Raw genomic sequence first — 16699 nt, 5'->3', positions numbered from 1 at the left:
TATTAGAGTGAGTTTGGTTACTCTACATTTTTGCCAAGTATAAAATAAAAAGACAGTTTTGGGTTTGGTAGTAGTTTAAAGTTTAAAGTTTAAAGATTTGTAACAGAAATGTGGACTTTCACACAAAAGAGCTTGACTCATTTTGACAAAAATAAATTAAAAGATGGATAAATTAATTGGATAAAATGTCTGTGGCAGTTAAGAATAAAAAAAATTCCAGTTTAAGACAATTTAATCATTCTGTTCATAAAATTAAATTTAAGACATTTTAGGACTTTTTAATGACCTGCAGACACCCTGAAATGCAGCGTGTGTTTACATGTCAGCCTGTTTAGCAGCTGCCAATTTCAAAAACTGTTGTTCCCATTAGTCACTTAGACATAATACAATTGAAAAAATGGGACCTAGATGGAAAAATAAATCAAAATAAGTTACCCTTTAAAAGAAAATCTTAAAAAAAAGTCCTGCATTCATGTCAGTGGATTTTTCAAACAAACTGATCTACACATGAACATTCATGGAGTCACAAGTAAATTCCACCACACTGGCTGAAACCAAAAGCAAAACAAAACTTTTAAATGATTTTTCTGCCACAAAAGTGATATTCAACATCAATTTCAACACCAAAAAAGAGATACTCAATTTCTTATGCAATAAAACTTAGTTAGTTAAGTCATGTAGCTTCTAAAAACAATCTGTATCAAGCTAAGATTTCTACTCTGAACACATGGTCTTTGGTGTACCAACAAAACATTCCTAATGGAGGGACGACAGAAATTATCCTTAAATGTACACATCTATGACATCAATTAAATGGCATAAAATTGCTGAATTCAAACGTTTCCATCAGATATGTGTTGTCATGGTGGTGACTGCACTGTGATTTGGAGACGGGACACAAAAAAATGTTCATCTTGCCTAAAGGAGACGAGACAAAAAACGTTTTGTGTTGGACTCTGTGGCGATAAAATGCCTACCACGCCAAATCTGAATGAGCACAAAAGCACATACCACTATCCAGTATGTGTGAATGGCTGCATTGCTTTGTGTATTAAACCTCAGCCTAAGCCAGAGTTTGCAACAAGGAGCACATGTTGCAGAGTCATGAGGCGAGTCATGTGGCCAGCTCTCAACCCACCATATCCCCCAGTCTGCGTCAGTCTGGCAAGACACGGTGCACTGTTTTTAAGAACCCAAGATTATCTACAGTTACAAAAAATAAAGCTTGTTCACTTTTTAAGTTGATCTGTAGAGGTTTGGTCCCATGTGGAATATATTAGGTTCTTTTTTTCAAGCCTTCAAACGTCTCTCATACAAAGACACTGGTGATATTCTTAAGGAAAACACCATCAGGAGTACAAACAATAGCAAAAAACTAAATTTTTACCCTCAAAACAATCTTCAAAAAGGTTGTATAAAACTAGCCTAAAAGATTTGTTAGTGCCTCACATGCAATGTCATTTAAATGGATCATGCTCTTTCTACGAGATGCATAGAACATTCATTCATTTCTCTATTTTATGTCAAAAATATCGGAATTGATATGGTTACATGACGACTAAATAACTTCCCCCTAGTCAAAAGCTCTATAATAAATAGTGTTTTTTCTTCTTAAGTATGCGTTTTATCATTGAAATTGTGGTAAACCTCAGAATTAGCTCTTGGTATTGAAGAAACTGTCCAAAATGTTGTATTTCCTGATGTTTTTCGCCACGCTAGCGCCACGATTTAAGGTCATAAGATAGTCTGGTACCCTCTGGTTTTATTAGTTGAGATGTCTCTTTGTTCATCATCAGTTTTGATTTCTGGAGCCGGTTCATTCAGAACCTAATGTAGGCTGACACCACTTTCTAAAATTCAGCACTTTAGTGCCAACACACTATAATCTGTCCGTGAATTTATGGCTTATTGTTGGAATGTCAATTATTATTCCAAAAATTTGAAGAATCTCAACAAAATTTGAAGTGGACAGTCACACTGTCTACAGAGGATAAAAGACACACAAGTACAGTCTTGTAAACAAATACCGTCTTCCAGAGCAGTGCAGATTGTCTGACACCTCACGGGGGAAAAAAAGGCCTGAAAACAGGAACTGCACCTCTCTTGAGGCATTGAATCTGATTACAAAAAACACTGATCTAACTCCTTCCCTGAGATTAGGCAGTGATTTCAGTGTACAGAATCAGTATACTGTTGCAAAAGGCGATTAATCAATCAGCACTGTGTTCAGCAGAACTGGAAGATTTGACTACTTGTGTTGAAATCCCTCTGCGGACTCCAGTTAGCTGTTCGAGCTGTTTAGCCACGGCCAGCAGCCATGCAAAGGAGAGTAATGGAAGCAACTGAGCAGCGTAAAAAGTCCTACCAGTGTAGTGCTGAAGACGACAATATACCAAATAAATGAGTAACAACGCTGTGAAAAGTCTGTGACATCTTCATGTGGAATTACAGCGTGATGTGAGTGTGTGTTTGTCGAATGAGGGTGTCGGAAATTGACTTAACACTTATCATGCAGTGTGGATCACAACAGAAGTTTGAGCTGAGCGGATGTTTCCGTGTCTCTGGAGTCACCTCTTAAAATCCGTCCATCGAGTTTCTAAGAGCAGTGCGTCAGGCTGAGTTTGATCACGCCCTCCCTGTGCAGCTTGTAGAGCAGCTTGAACTCGCTGGGCAGCTGGTGGGTCTCCTGCCACTTGGTGGTGAATTTGGTCCCTTTCTTGTCGTAGTAGTGGTAAGGCAGATCCTTGCCCGTGTTGGGGTCCCAGCCGAAGGGCCAGAAGCCGTAGAGGTGGATCTCGTCGCACATGGCGGAAGCCAGCGTGTACATGAGGATCCCAGTGCTGAGACGTTTGGGGGAGAGGTTTTTAGTCTTCCAGTATCTGTGAGAGAGAAAAGACGAGTCAGCAGGGGGTAATGTAACAAAATGATAATACTATGTTACAGTACTTAAGCATTTTTTGGGAGTTCTTTGCTTGAGTTTTCATATTTCTATCAACTCTTACTTTTACTCCACTATATTTTCTAAATAAAATGTATACTTTGACTCCAGTATATTTCCTTTATGCATTTATTTACTTTCTCTATAATGGGGAAGGAAGTGAGAAAGGGAAGAGGGGAAGGACGGATGAATGAAGGAATGGGAGGGAAGGAAAAACTGGATTTATTTATTGTTTATAAAACCTTCAAGTTGTAAAAAAAAAAAAAAAAAAGACTTTATTTTTCTTCAAGTGTATTATAGGCTCATTTTTTAAGTTGGCATATGTTGTGAATAAATAAACTTCCTAATTCTTAAAATTCTGACCACTTGCTTTTTCAATGATAGTTTTTACTTTACATTTACTCTCTATTCTTAAGTACATTTAATATGAAATTACTTTTGATACTAAAGTACAGTAAATATCAGATACTTTAAGACTTTTACTCAAGTTATATTCTAATAGGTATTTTTGAGTTCTGCCAAAGTTATTTTCTGGAAAGATATCTGTACTTTTACAGAGTATGGCTTTCAGGTAATTCATCCATCACTGCGAGTCAGTCATCCATAATCAGGAATTAAATTCAAATACCTCTCAGAGCAGAATACTAGCATTAATCCTTTATCATCCTAGCTCACCATAATCTCACTTCCCCTATGGCTGTATGCAGAAGTGAAATGTAATTACAGGTCCAGTGTGTAGGATTTAAGGGGATATACCAGCAGAAATGGAAAATAATATAATAGATGTCACAGTCTGCTCTGCCTCTCTCCTGCTGCTGTGGGATTTTGTCCATTTACTCCACCCGGCCACTCCCCCTCATCAGCCTCATCAGCTCCACCTGGTGCTCCCATCTCCAGTCAAGCCAGTTTTTAAGCAGCTTCACTCCATTCACTGTTTTCTTGGTTTTGACACGGCTCACCTCTGAACACCTCTCCTCATCTCTGCCCCGGTAAACCTAACAGCCTTCTGAGCGCTCCACGTTCACAATTTCCCCACCTGAACTTTGAACTATCACCTGAGAACGTGAGCTCATCCCAGTCTCTCTATGAACTCTGCTCCACCCCAGAACTGATAACTTACCTGCAACCTGATTGTACTCACCTTTGTTCCATTCAACCTGCCAAAAGATTAAATAAAGGTCATTACCAGCTACAGTACTCACCTGTTCTGTTGTGCTGCAATTGGCTCCTACCATACCTCGCTACAATAATAGGTATATTTTCTTTTATGAAAAATCACCTGTAAATGAGAACTGTCATATTTTTGATACCACAGAATTAGCTTTTTATATCTACATATGTAGCAGGTTCTCATCCGTGGAGTCCACTATGCTGAACTGTCATGTTTCTAAAATAGCAGACAATGGACAGTCACTAACTCTAGGTAGGACCATGTGCATTTTGCGACGGCCACTTCAGTTCAGCCTCCCTGCAATGAGCATTGGAAAAACACTTTTTTTTAACGTGAGGATGCTTTATTTAGTATTTTTACCTGTTTAAGTCACCAGGTCTTCGGCAGATAATTCAGCTCCTGGCAAAAACCTCCTGAACACTGTTGGAAGCAATTCTACCTGAGAAGTTTCAGCTGGTGGCAAGCTGGAGTCCTCACAGCTGGCTCAATTTCCACTACATCTCACACATTGCTGTTTCAAGTAGCCATTTACTCAAGTACTGCATTAAAGTGCAAATCTGAGGTACTTCTACCACACTTTAGAATTTCCATTTTATGCATCTTATTTTATTCCATTTTATTTAAAGACAATTTTTAATTAAGAACATAATAAATTTACCTTGTACCTTGTACCTGCCCTGTACCTTAGTTAGTATACGTGAAATAAAGATCTAAAACCAAAACCAATCTTGTTGGCCTTGGCCTGAAGATGTAAGTGGGTTAAATTCACCGTGTGTGTTCGTTTTAAAAGTTGAATGTTAACACCCATGTTACAGAATCACCACTTTCCAGTAAACTTCTTATCACATGACAAAATGTGAACCACCGATCTCCAGACTTACTTGTTGACATCGTGCATGATGTTTCCCGGCCAGGCCAGTTCGACCTTCAGCTGTCCCTTGTGCTCCACAAAGAAGTCCACCAGGGTCCTGGTTACTGTGGCTGAGGTATGAAGGAAGAAGGCCGGGATCCACAGGATGGCTCCCTCCAGTTTCTTCAGGTTGAGGAAGAAGTTATTCCTGTCTTGGATGGTCAGCAGGTTATTGTAGTACCTCTCCAGGATGCTGGGGTTGAAGGTGGTCAGGTTGGTCTTCTTGCCTACGTCCTTGGAGTAGACCTCCGTGGGGGCAAAGTTGCAGCGGAAGACAAAGTCGGCCTGGTCGATCTCTGGGCCGCAGTGGCTTCCTGTCAAGATGCCGCTGTTGCCCACCACGGCGCACATGCTGTAATGCTTGTTGTGGATGGGAGAGGTGTCGGGAAGCAGGGATTTTAAGTTGTTGCTGATGGAGAAGACGTACTTGTGGCTGGAGTAATCAAAGTGCATCAGCTGGCCAACACGCACGCTGTTCTTTGTGAGGGAGAAGTTGGTGGGAATGTCTATGTAGCTGAAGATATCTTTCCTGAAAAGAGAAACAAAAACACCTTGACAGGCAGCACTTAAAGAAATACTAGATCTTTTATTCAAGTAAATGTAGGAATTGGGCACCATTGTTATAGAAGATGTTTATTGTGGATTAATCTGCTAATTCTCCATTAACCGATTGCTTGGTTTGAAAAAGTACTGAAAATAGTTACCCAAAGTAACACCTTTTTTTGTCCAATAAATTGCACAAACATCAAGATTATTGACAAACTGTAGCCTAGTTATTAATATCAACGCTAGGGTAGGCAGTTCAATGCTGGTGTCTCTGGGCAAAATATCCATAATAACCTTTAAGCATATTGTAATTCTAGTGGTGTGAGCAAAGACTAAACTTCTGTACCTCCTCATAAGTCTGTTCTCGTGCACGTCTCTTCGGTGGATCCCTGATTTAATGATGGTGGACCCTGCAGAGAAAGTTGCTGCTCCAGCTTTGACAATAACTGCCTACACTGCAAAGTAACCCAAATAAAAGTAATCCCCAAAAAAGGAGTCTGAAAAAGCCCTTATCCCTTAGGACAACAGCTATCCAAAAGGAGGGAGAAATCTATAAGTATAAAATAGCTGATTAAAAACTCTCACCTCTGCTGATAAAATGCCGTCTTGTTGAACTTCCATTTGGACGGTTTTCCTTGGAGCTCCTCGTTCAGGGCATTTGTTAAGGGGATGAAGGACGGGTCCAGGAAGTTCATGGCAAACTGAGACCTGTAAATAACAATCATAACAAAAATATGAGACAACACTGTGAAAAACTTCATTATTTGCTTTTGTTTGTCTTGTCTTAAAGGGGATTCAATGTATTTAAACAAGACATCCACACAAATCTGTCCTGGTTCTGAGAGTGAGTTTTTCATGAAGTTTCCAAGAAGCATTGATGTTTGGCATGTTCACATACTCTGGAGATCATCAAATTAGGATTCTTTGTGTTTTAAAAAATAGTTACATTAAATACTTTTTAACCTTTCAAATGCAACAGCTGTTTAACTCTGGAACACAGTTTTAGAGTAAACCTGAACCCATTTTAATAATCTGAACCAATTAATTCAACTCTAATTCATTAGTCTGACATTTTGGTTGCCAGGCTGTCTGAAATTCTTCTGACTGTCCAGACCATTTGGACCTCTTATAACATCCGGAAAGGAGCTGCACTGGATTTGCTCCAAAATCCATTTATTGACTATTTACTGACATTTACAACAGCAGATTAGATGGATTAAAAACTCTTTGTTTATGGGTGATGAATTACCAACATTTATAGCTGCAGTATAGAAAGAATTAACATTGGCCAATTCATAAACTATTTATCAAAATTAATAAAGCCAAAATCTACAACTCAGCCAACCTTTGCTTCAGAGAGTGAAGCCCATTATTTATTCTAATACATTTGTAGGTGGGGAATTCATGTTCACAAGGTTATATAGACGTTAGGGTATAGTTTTGTCTATAAATGCATAATATTATATAAGCTGACAGTGGTGGAAGAATTATTCTTATCTTTCACTTAAGTTTAAGTGTAAATACCACAGTAAAAATACACCATTTCAAAAAATAATGCATTTAAAATGTTACGTAGGCTAATAAATGTAAATACATATCATTAGCTAACGTTAGCCAGAATACATAAAATATCTAAAATATAACAACCTATAATACAGAATGGTTCCTTTGATATTTTTATATTATTAAAGAATAAATTATTCTGTTTCTATCACTAATTAATAATGTAAGAGTATTTTAATGGTATAGTTTGTCATTGTGGAGCAAATTTTAGATGCTTTGTAACGTTAGCTAGGCTACTAGATTAGCAGGCTAGCACTGCGTCATATGTTTTTTCAAAAGCTCAGTGTGTATAATTAGACAGAAATTGTGTATAATATTCATAACTATATTTTCATCAGTTTATAATCACCTGAAACGTTGTGTTGTTGTGTTTTCGTTACCCTGGAATGAGCCGTTTAGATTTATGAATTTAGCGGCTGGGAGAGGGAGAAGGTCCAGAGTCCGCCATGTTTTTTCTACAGTAACCCAGAATGGACAAACCTAAGTGGCTCTAGGCGGTTCGCTTTTTCTATGTCTTCGTGTCGGCCACCGTAGTTCAAACCGTCCTCAAAATCTGCAACCTCACCACTAGATACCATTACATCCTACACATGAGATTACTTCATCCCCTGTTTAAAAAGGGTTTTTTTGCATATACATTTTAAGTACTGTCTGCTTGTTTTGATCTTGTTGTTTTTTAAAATTTCAGTATTAATCATAATATTACTAAACTTTTTATAGCATATTTCAAACACAGGTTTACAGAGTGCTTTACAGACATTAAAACAAAAGTGAAATTAAGATTAGAATTAATGCAATGCAGCTAAAATTGGAAACAAGAAAAGAGACAATGAATACAAAAGACAAAAAATATTTCCTTTATCTTCAATTTTAGTCTGTCACTTGTGCTTGTTTAAAAAAATATGTGGAATCTAAGATGTCTGATTTTGTACAGTTTATTTTTTAACATATATATAATTATAACATTTCTAAATATAGTTTTCTGGAATCTTTTTATGTGCAATTGCAGTGACTTTTATTGCCATTTCATTTCATTTTCCCTATTTTACAAAAGGAAACAAACCAATTCTCAGGTTTGAATGCGAAACGCATCCAAAGAAAACTGATGTCATCCAGTACAGTAGGCGTAAATGTACTCATACTGCCTAGCTATTTTCAACTACTGTAAGCAAACAATATATTTTATATGTGTAAAATATTAATATTTAAACTAACTATAACTGGCAGATTACCCTGAAATGTAGGGAGGAAGTACTTCAAAACTGTACATAACTGCAGTACTTGAGTAAATGTACTTTTGAACCACACACAAAAAAGGGACGTGATGTTGCTGATAAATGATGCAAACGTTTACAGTACAAGTACTTCTCTGTACTATAAGTCACGTCATGCATCGTCCCAGGCAGCAACATCAGCACCTCGGACAGCTCACTGTTTGGCTGACAGGAAGCATTTGGCCCAAATTGAGGGAAAGGGGCTCGCGCATCACATCCAGGTTGAATCGCGCGCACACACACGCGCGCGCGCGCGCGCGCGCACGCACACACACACACAAGGCCTGACTCCTCTCTGTTTACATTTATAATAACCTGCATCACATATTAATTACAATTATCACTCACCGAAATCCCGCGTGGAACATAATCCTCGGGCCCCCCATGTAATATTTAGAGGAGGAGAAGAGGCTGTCTTTTCTCAGGGACACATAGCTGATGAGCGACAGGATGAGCACAGCGACGCACAGAATAACCAAACCCAGGGCCTTGGCGATGCGGACCATCTTGGGAGTGTTTTCATTCCCTGTATGAAGCTGCAGCGAGGCGTTGGCCTATGTTGTCATCGCCGGATCTGCACACTGCCAGTCTGCAAGACACAGACAAACTGGCGCTCATGGGCTCATATAATGGTGTAAAATGGACGGCTGCTGGTGGTAGTCGGCTGCATGTTGAAGATGCGTCGGCTCGGTTTGCTCTCATTCCCCCAAACTGCCTCTGCCCCTTCTTCTTCTTCTTCTTCTTCTTCTTCTTCTTCTTCTTCTTCTACTGCTGTTTCACGCGCCGCTGCGACTCCTCTCCAGGCTGCCGGTTTAATCATGGAGATGGAGCAGAGATGCGTGTCAACACATCCAGCCAGCTAAAAGACAAGCCCCGTCCTCCTCCTCCACCAGCAGCAGCAGCATCGCCACCTCCCTCCCCCACCCCCTCACACACACTCGCACACACACACACGCACGCACACGCACACACACACAATGAACCAGGCTTCTCCGCAGCTCTCAGCATAAAGTAATGAATTGAATGAAACAAGAGAGATAGGGAGGGGAAAGATCAGAGCAGTCAAATCCTCTGATTTTCGCCTTTCTCTGAGCATTACTTGAGTATATTTGAGGTATTTGTACTTTACTTACTTTATACTTCCACTACATGTCAGGGGTAAATATTGCACATTAACTACAATACTGCAGATGTGGTTTGTGGTTTGTGTTTGTCACACAAAATTTGAAATTTCATAAAGTCAGATAATGTTAAAGTTGTTAAGTTTACGACTCTTTAACACACAAATGGAATAAGTCAGTGTTTCAGGTTGGTCACGATGGGTAAACGTGCAGTATCGATGATACTACCTCTCTTTTCCTCTGCTTATTGCCGATCAGACAATATTCAGTTTAAATACGAGTGTGAACACTAAAAGAACTGAAAAAAAGTGGCAGATTTAAACAGAAAAAAACATCTAAATGATAGAAATCACTTCTTTTTTTATTTGGAGGGATTATTTCTGACCCTTCCAACATATTCCACATTATATCCAAACACAGCACACATTATGTAGCATTCACAACACAATACATTTTTTTCCTCCTTTTTTTTTACAAGTTATATACATTTTTTTTAAAGATTTTCTTTACAGTAAGCTTATTTTGGTAAACGTCCATTCATAATCACATATTTCCATGTATCCATGCATAATACAGTCGGATATTTCCACACTACAAGGTCCTATAAGTCACATTAGGATTGTGAACATATACTGTATACTGTATCTATGGAAATGGTCTTGAGTATAAAAACAGGTTTTAAAAAAAGATTGAGGATGTGCTAGTGTTAGCTGGTATTCAACAGTAAGAGTACCTCATGACCGACATACACAAGTTGTCCGTTGTGCTTCACTGCTTTTCCTGGAATGTCCCGAGCTCGGACAAAAACGAACACACACAGAACATCTTGGAAAAAGACATTCAGATGCATTACTATTGAGCTGCCAAGATACTGCAATTTTACATTTGCATTTATACGATATGTTTTTTTAACATTAAAGTAAGAGACAGTAAACTGAATTAACACAGGCACTTAATGACAGAAACCGGACTCCTGTCGTACCGACGCTGGCATGACAAAGTGAAAGTTTGCTCTGAAACATGGCGACCACCTTAAATCAGAAACAGCTCAGAGATAAAATACACATCTGTCGCTACCGTACAATAAGGACTTGTTACTTTTTGCGGTTGAGAAAGGTGGAGGGAAAGAAGGACCCTTCGCCGTCACTTCCTGGCGAGCCGAATGGGCTGTCTTCTCCACAGCTCATGTCCTCACAGGAGTCCTCACTACGAGATGAGAGGAGGAGATTAATACTCAGAGGAGCTTCAGAGGAGAGCTCAAACAACGAGCAAATCAATGAGCGAACAGATGGAAAACGTTGTGTCAGGGTTCCTTCAGCTTAAGGAAAATTTAATTTAAAACTTTTTAAGACTTCTTTTAATGCTGCTCAAGTTTAATTTAAGACTTCTTTTACAAAAAACAAAAACTGGAAGGAAAAAAACAAAACAAACAAAATTTAAAAAACAAAACCTGAACAATGAATCAACACACAGTTAAGAGTAAGAGTTTACTGTAACATAAAACATTACATTTTTGGTCCAGTGAAAAAGTTAGATCTAGTTAGATTTGGGAAAGACCTCGCATTTATTGGTGAGTTTTATTAGTCATTTTGTGTTTCTCACTCTGTATGTGGGATTCCACAGCTTTAATTCCCTCTATGAAGAGCTCAAGAAGAGGGATTCGGTAAAAAGACAAAAGCGATATTAACTAAGGTACTAATAAGGTCAGAGTGATTCACTAAATTGTTGCAAATTGAGGCTGAGGTTGGCGAGACTGTTACCATTCATGGTTCTCGTTCAACTCTAAAATGTAACCAGTTTAGTGAATTACTTTTAGGAAGGTGTGACCTTTCTCAGTCATGAATTTGAGGACTTAAAAATTAGTCTGTTTGCATTCAGGAATGCCTTTTTTGTAAATATCTCACCATCACAGCATAGTTTGAAATAAACGTGAGGGAAGTTTAAAAAAAAACTTGGATTATTAACCTCTCACTCTCGTCCCAGCTCCCCTCAGGAATAGTTGGCAGGTCGGGCACACTGAAGTGATTGGCCTGAAGATTCTGCGCTGTTCTCCTGGAAACGATCCAAACGAGCTTTTTGTTATCTGGTTTGTTACATTCGCTCGAGCGGTATTCAGTCATGCATTTGGCCACAAGTTCCTTCCAGTGGAGGAGCTCGCTGTCACTGATCTGTGAATAAAGACAAACAGGAAACATCTGAGAGGCTGCAGACAAAAATAAAATTTGCTGTCATCAACACGTGTTTTTCCACATACGTGCCATAACTGCACGTGATCAGGCACTGACACCGTCGTGCCACATTGCACAATTGAAGCACGAGTCAAGAGATGCAAGAAATTATGGAACTGAAAAAGTACGCAAACACAACCTCAGCATGATAGCCACATTAGGGACATAAATGCTGCTCAATACATCTTAAAACACAGCGTGGTGCTAAAATAGTAACACTAAAGATACATTTTAGAATCTCACCAGTCCAGAGAATCATAAAAGTCTTGATGATTATCTATTGACAACATAAATTTAACATCACCATGAGGAGCCATATGGAAGTATTATATTAGAGCTGCTACAATAACTCGATTAGTCACTAAATATAACATTTATTTGCTACAATTTGATATTATAGTAATAGATTTTTTTTGCAATGCATCCACCTTTCGTAGTGTCTGGTGTGATTTATAGTGTGTGTAATATGCATTTGTTGTTTGGTTAAATGTTGTTTTATATTTTTGCATTTATGTATTTTTATTTTTATGTGTGTTTATTTGATCAGTTTACCTACTGGAAAGGCAAAACAAATTTAGAATTTTATTTAAAAACAGAGAAATCTTATTCTTAAATTTACAGTTTAAGTAGGTTTGTAAGCATAATTGGGACAAAAAAATACAAAATTGTCAAGATTTTTTTCTTTTTTTAATTATTATTTTATCATAATCTTCTAGGACAGCAAACTGCATGTCCAAGAAAATAAGACATTTGAGGACTAACAACTCGTGATGGTTGTTTTCACTATATGTAGACACTTAATGGAGCAAAAATATTGACAAATTGAGAAAATAGTTGGTTGCTGCTGGCCTACTATTATACCTTTAGGTGTCTTTGGAATTGCTGTACAATCTTCAACAAGGTGATGGACTGGAGGCCTTCAAACTCCTGAGCAATGAGGGACAGCGCCAGCACTGATGGCTGTAAAGGAGGGGAAAAAACATATTAATAAACCCCACAAGTCAAAGTGAATGCTGCTATGCTGTGAAATTGTCACCTGAGAGCAATGCTTACTTTCGCTTTAGAGAAAACAAGCCGGCATAAGCAGGCTTTTAGCTGGGCTTCCAGTCTCCCAATGCTTGGGATCTCCTCCCTTAAAATATAGAGGGAATCCTAATGTGATCCGCCAGTACAAAGCTCATGAAGCAGAATCTGTTTGACCAACTCCATGCAAACTGAAGCAACGCATCAGAACTAACAAGAGTGAGCGAGAAAAAGAGAAATGAAATGTTTACCTTGCAGCAGACAGGGAAGTGAAGGCGGAGTAGTAGAGGTGTAGAAAGGTTAAGGCTGTCACTGCTTCGGGCTGCACGCTGAGCTTCTCTGAGATGATCTTCTCCATACGGCAGAGGTCTGACACAGTGAACTTGCTTTGGCTGATGCGAATGAGTTCATGGGTGGGTGAGACATTGTTCTCTTCCTCGACCATTTTGGCTGCGATGTGAAGACAGCCGACTCCGATACAGGGCAAGTGTTTGGGCTGCACCTGACGCAGGGACACAACAGTGTGAAGTCTGAGTCAACACCCCATGATTCAAGGTCAAACAGGGTCATTGTGGTGGTCCTGCTTTCTTCATACTGGTGATGGAACGTGATATCAAACTTGAAACAACATATGACACTTGGATGCTTTGCTAAATTCCTACCTTCATAATGGTGAGGAATCTATCAAGCAGACTGACGGCTTGAACAAACGTCTGAGTGCTGTAGCCAAAGAAACTGGTCAGGCCCCACAGTTCCTCCACTCTGGTGTCTCTGCATTTCGCAGACACTCCACTGTGATTCTGAAAACAACAATAATAAACTGTATTTTCAGAGCACTTTTATCACAAGGGATGCAGTTTTAAAGTGCTTCACACAAAAAGTGCAACACAAAAGCAAAAAAACAACAAGATTATACAATGAAAAGACAGTCTGTGTTTAACAAAATACAAAACTTAAGGTCAAAAGTACAGGGACTACTCAGAATAGTAACAAGTAATAACTACAAGAATTACACAGATTAAAAGCCAGACTAAATAAATAGGTTTTCAGCTGTTGTTTGACCGAGGCTGTTTCTCTAGCTTCTGGAAGGGTGGTCCATAATTTTGGAGCATACTTAACAAAAGCTGTGCTGCCTCTTTTCTTGTGCATATAAGATTTATAAGAAGATTTGAGAGCTCTTGAAGGATTACAGAACGACAGAGAGTCTGCAGTGTAGGCTGCTCCCAAACCATTAAGAGCTTTAACCCTGTGTGTATTTTTGGATATAACTTTTTCTCAAATAATTTTAAATATTATATTTATATTATAATTAGAGTTTCCAGGAAATTTTCCCTGTTTCTTTTGCATATTTTTTAAAATAATTCTCCCCTCTTTTTTAAAACTATTTTTAAGCAATTGATTTTCTTGTCACCTTTTACTAATTTCTTGAAATTTGTGGTATTCCTTGCCAAGTTAGTCATTGCCTATTTACCCATGTTTTCTACAATAATCCAACCAGTTTGCTCAGTTTTCAAAGGGTCAGTTACTTGTGAAGGGTGTCTAAATGCAACACAAAAAACTGATGACAATCCAGATTTCAATGGGTTAAAAACAAATAAAGAACCTTTAAATCCATTCTAAAACATACTAGCAGCGAGTGGAGTGTAGCTAATATGTAGGTTATATGCTGCCACTTTCTTGTTGTGGTTATAACTGTAATGTCAAAGTTTTTCAATTGACCGTTTCAGAAGGGGAAAAAAGACAAAAAAAAAGATGGATATGTTTCTCAGCATCTTTATAGGATAAGAACTACCGTAACTTAACAATGTTTCTTAAGTGGAAAAAAAAGCTTTTTTGATCACCTTCTTTATGTGTGAAATAAAACTTATATCTGAATCCAGAATAGTGCCAAGGCAGTCACTTATGATTTAATGTCAGGAGCCAGATGCACGAGCTTGCAATACATTAGATCTATTTTTAGCCTAGGGACCAACTAAGAGTATCTCAGTTTTATTTTCATTCAGTTTCAAAAAGTCATTGCTCATCCAATTTTCAAATGCTGCCATTTCAGTGGTCAAGGAGCAAAGGGCATTGTCATCATAAACCACTGTATGTTAGATAGACATTGCTCGGAATAGAAGATAGTTTTAGGAGGCACATAAGCGTGCACAGACAGCCAAAAATATGAAAGTGGGTCAGTGGGTTACCTCCGTGGAAGCCAACTCCATCAGCTTCAGGCCGGCCTCTCTGGGAAGAAAGTTGTGCTCTTTTGCACAACATGACTTCAACTCTTTCAGGAGCAAGCTGTCAATAGCTTGAAGATCCCTCATCCTGGAAAACAACATAATTCAGTGGTTCTGCATTGTGATGCAAAAGAAAATCCACAACAACTGTTCCCCTTTTTAGAGCGAGGACAGGAGGGCTTATAAATGTTGTCTCCTAAACCACACCTACTGGGTGTCCGGTATCACTGGAGGGTCTCTCCACAGCCCAAAGCTACAAATTCCTGATCGTATTTGATTATGCTCAGTGGAGGAATGTAACTAAGTACATGTACTTATGTACAAATTTTCAGTACTTCTACTTTTATTTACAGGCCTCTTTTCATGCGACTCTATAGTTTTACCCTACTACATTTCAGAGGGAATTATTGTACTTCTTGCTGCACTACTTTATCTGAACACTTAGTATGGTTACTTTATAATTTTTGATTTTTTGCATAAAAACATTACAAGAGTTTACAAAATATGATGATTAGTTATATAGTAAGTTACCAATTATTCAAGTACAGCTGCAAAGCTTAGTTGATTAATCAATCAGTCATCACAGGAAATAAATTACCAACTGTTTGGATATTAAGGTATTTTTATTTTATTTTATTAAATTTCAGTTTGGGGGTATTCATTATTTTCTTTAATAATTTTGAGATTTTCGGTAATGTTTTTTCTATTTTTTTCCCTATTTTTTATTTTGTTGTTTTTTCTTTTGTAATATGTTAGAGTTTATTTGTGTTTTTAAAAACATAACTTTGAGGGATTTGGGGTGTTTTTCAATTTTTCTTTTCATAATAATTTTGAAATTGTTTTTTCTTTCTTAAATAATTCTGATTTTTTTTATTCATAAATAATTCTGAATTGTTTTTTTTTTTAAATTCTATTTTATTGTATTTTTTTTCCAACAATCTTAAGATTTTGGCGTGCTTTATTTGTTTGTATGATATTTTTCTGCATTGGGTACTTTTACTTTTAATACTTCAAATATATGTTCCCGTTTATACTTCAGAACTTTACTTGAAAAAAAGTATTTGCACAGGGTGGTATTAGTACTTTTACTTAGGTTAAGGATCTGAATACTTCGTCTACCACTGACTATAAAACAGTTGCTACAATAGTATAAGATGTACTCAAGCACAGACAATAAAACCTCAATCAAAGCTGACATACTTTGGACTAAATGTAAATGTCTGCTGAAGAAACCGGGTCACCCAGTTAGTCTTGACGGGGTTAGTGTTACACATTTCAGATGAAGTTGAATTAATGGATATAGACTGTTTACTATATTCGCCTCTTGAAATACTTTCTTCGGGCAAAAAAGCAATATCCACAAATGCCAGAAAACGTAAGGGGTCACAAACACAAATATCGATCAAATATTAGCTAACCTAGCTAGCCTGCTAGCGCAAATCAACAAACCGTCGTCTTACCTTGCCCAGGAGCCGCCGACGTGCAGGATAATGACAGCGCTGCAACTTAATTACACCTCTCAGATCTCCATGTTTCCATTTTGATTATCGATGATGGGCGGAAAATGTTAAAAACAAAATCCTCGGTCCCTGCAGAAAAGAGAGGGTCCGCCCTGAATAAACAAACAACCGTTGACCTGATAGAAAACGACAATGACCATCATGCACCGGTGTAAACGCATTCACGTTGCGTGGTTGCGTCAT

General features: G+C 38.1%; 2 protein-coding genes across 3 annotated transcripts; both read right to left on the bottom strand.

Moving 5' to 3' along the window:
• Nucleotides 1–432: 432 nt before the first annotated feature.
• On the bottom strand, nt 433–9281 carry LOC121943918 (sia-alpha-2,3-Gal-beta-1,4-GlcNAc-R:alpha 2,8-sialyltransferase-like). The gene is made up of 4 exons (XM_042487527.1): nt 8751–9281; nt 6151–6273; nt 4991–5548; nt 433–2879 (listed from the first exon to the last, which is right to left on the bottom strand). The coding sequence occupies exons 1-4, from the start codon at nt 8906–8908 to the stop codon at nt 2597–2599; spliced, it is 1122 nt and encodes a 373-aa protein (XP_042343461.1). The 5' UTR covers nt 8909–9281; the 3' UTR covers nt 433–2596.
• A 585-nt stretch (nt 9282–9866) lies between these two features.
• LOC121944341 (cyclin-G2-like) lies at nt 9867–16626 on the bottom strand. Of its 2 annotated transcripts, XM_042488099.1 has the most exons (8): nt 16457–16626; nt 14961–15084; nt 13437–13574; nt 13026–13276; nt 12805–12883; nt 12613–12711; nt 11489–11691; nt 9867–10729 (listed from the first exon to the last, which is right to left on the bottom strand). In XM_042488099.1, exons 2-8 carry the CDS (start codon nt 15081–15083, stop codon nt 10618–10620), a joined length of 1005 nt encoding a protein of 334 aa, XP_042344033.1. In that variant the 5' UTR covers nt 15084; nt 16457–16626; the 3' UTR covers nt 9867–10617. The 2 variants fall into 2 exon arrangements, with proteins under 2 accessions (XP_042344033.1, XP_042344031.1); XM_042488097.1 differs by lacking the exon at nt 16457–16626 and having other exon boundaries at nt 14961–15159.
• Nucleotides 16627–16699: the final 73 nt, after the last annotated feature.

The sequence above is a fragment of the Plectropomus leopardus genome, chromosome 6 (assembly GCF_008729295.1).
Source record: "Plectropomus leopardus isolate mb chromosome 6, YSFRI_Pleo_2.0, whole genome shotgun sequence".
NCBI lineage: Eukaryota > Metazoa > Chordata > Actinopteri > Perciformes > Serranidae > Plectropomus > Plectropomus leopardus.
Note: the sequence above shows the minus strand (reverse complement) of the source record. Positions and strands in the feature narration are given on the sequence as shown.

Excerpts from the sequence above, each read along its gene's own strand:
- LOC121943918 (XM_042487527.1), bottom strand. The coding sequence starts at position 8,908 with ATGGTCCGCATCGCCAAGGCCCTGGGTTTGGTTATTCTGTGCGTCGCT. Across the intron at positions 6,274-8,750 it reads ATGTTCCACGCGGGATTTCG|GTCTCAGTTTGCCATGAACT; the intron begins GTGAGTGATAAT and ends TGTTATTTACAG. Across the intron at positions 2,880-4,990 it reads ATCATGCACGATGTCAACAA|ATACTGGAAGACTAAAAACC; the intron begins GTAAGTCTGGAG and ends TCTCTCTCACAG.
- LOC121944341 (XM_042488097.1), bottom strand. The coding sequence starts at position 15,098 with ATGTTGTTTTCCAGGATGAGGGATCTTCAAGCTATTGACAGCTTGCTC. Across the intron at positions 11,692-12,612 it reads AATTCCAAAGACACCTAAAG|ATCAGTGACAGCGAGCTCCT; the intron begins GTATAATAGTAG and ends CTTTATTCACAG. Across the intron at positions 10,730-11,488 it reads AGCTGGGACGAGAGTGAGAG|TGAGGACTCCTGTGAGGACA; the intron begins GTTAATAATCCA and ends CTCATCTCGTAG.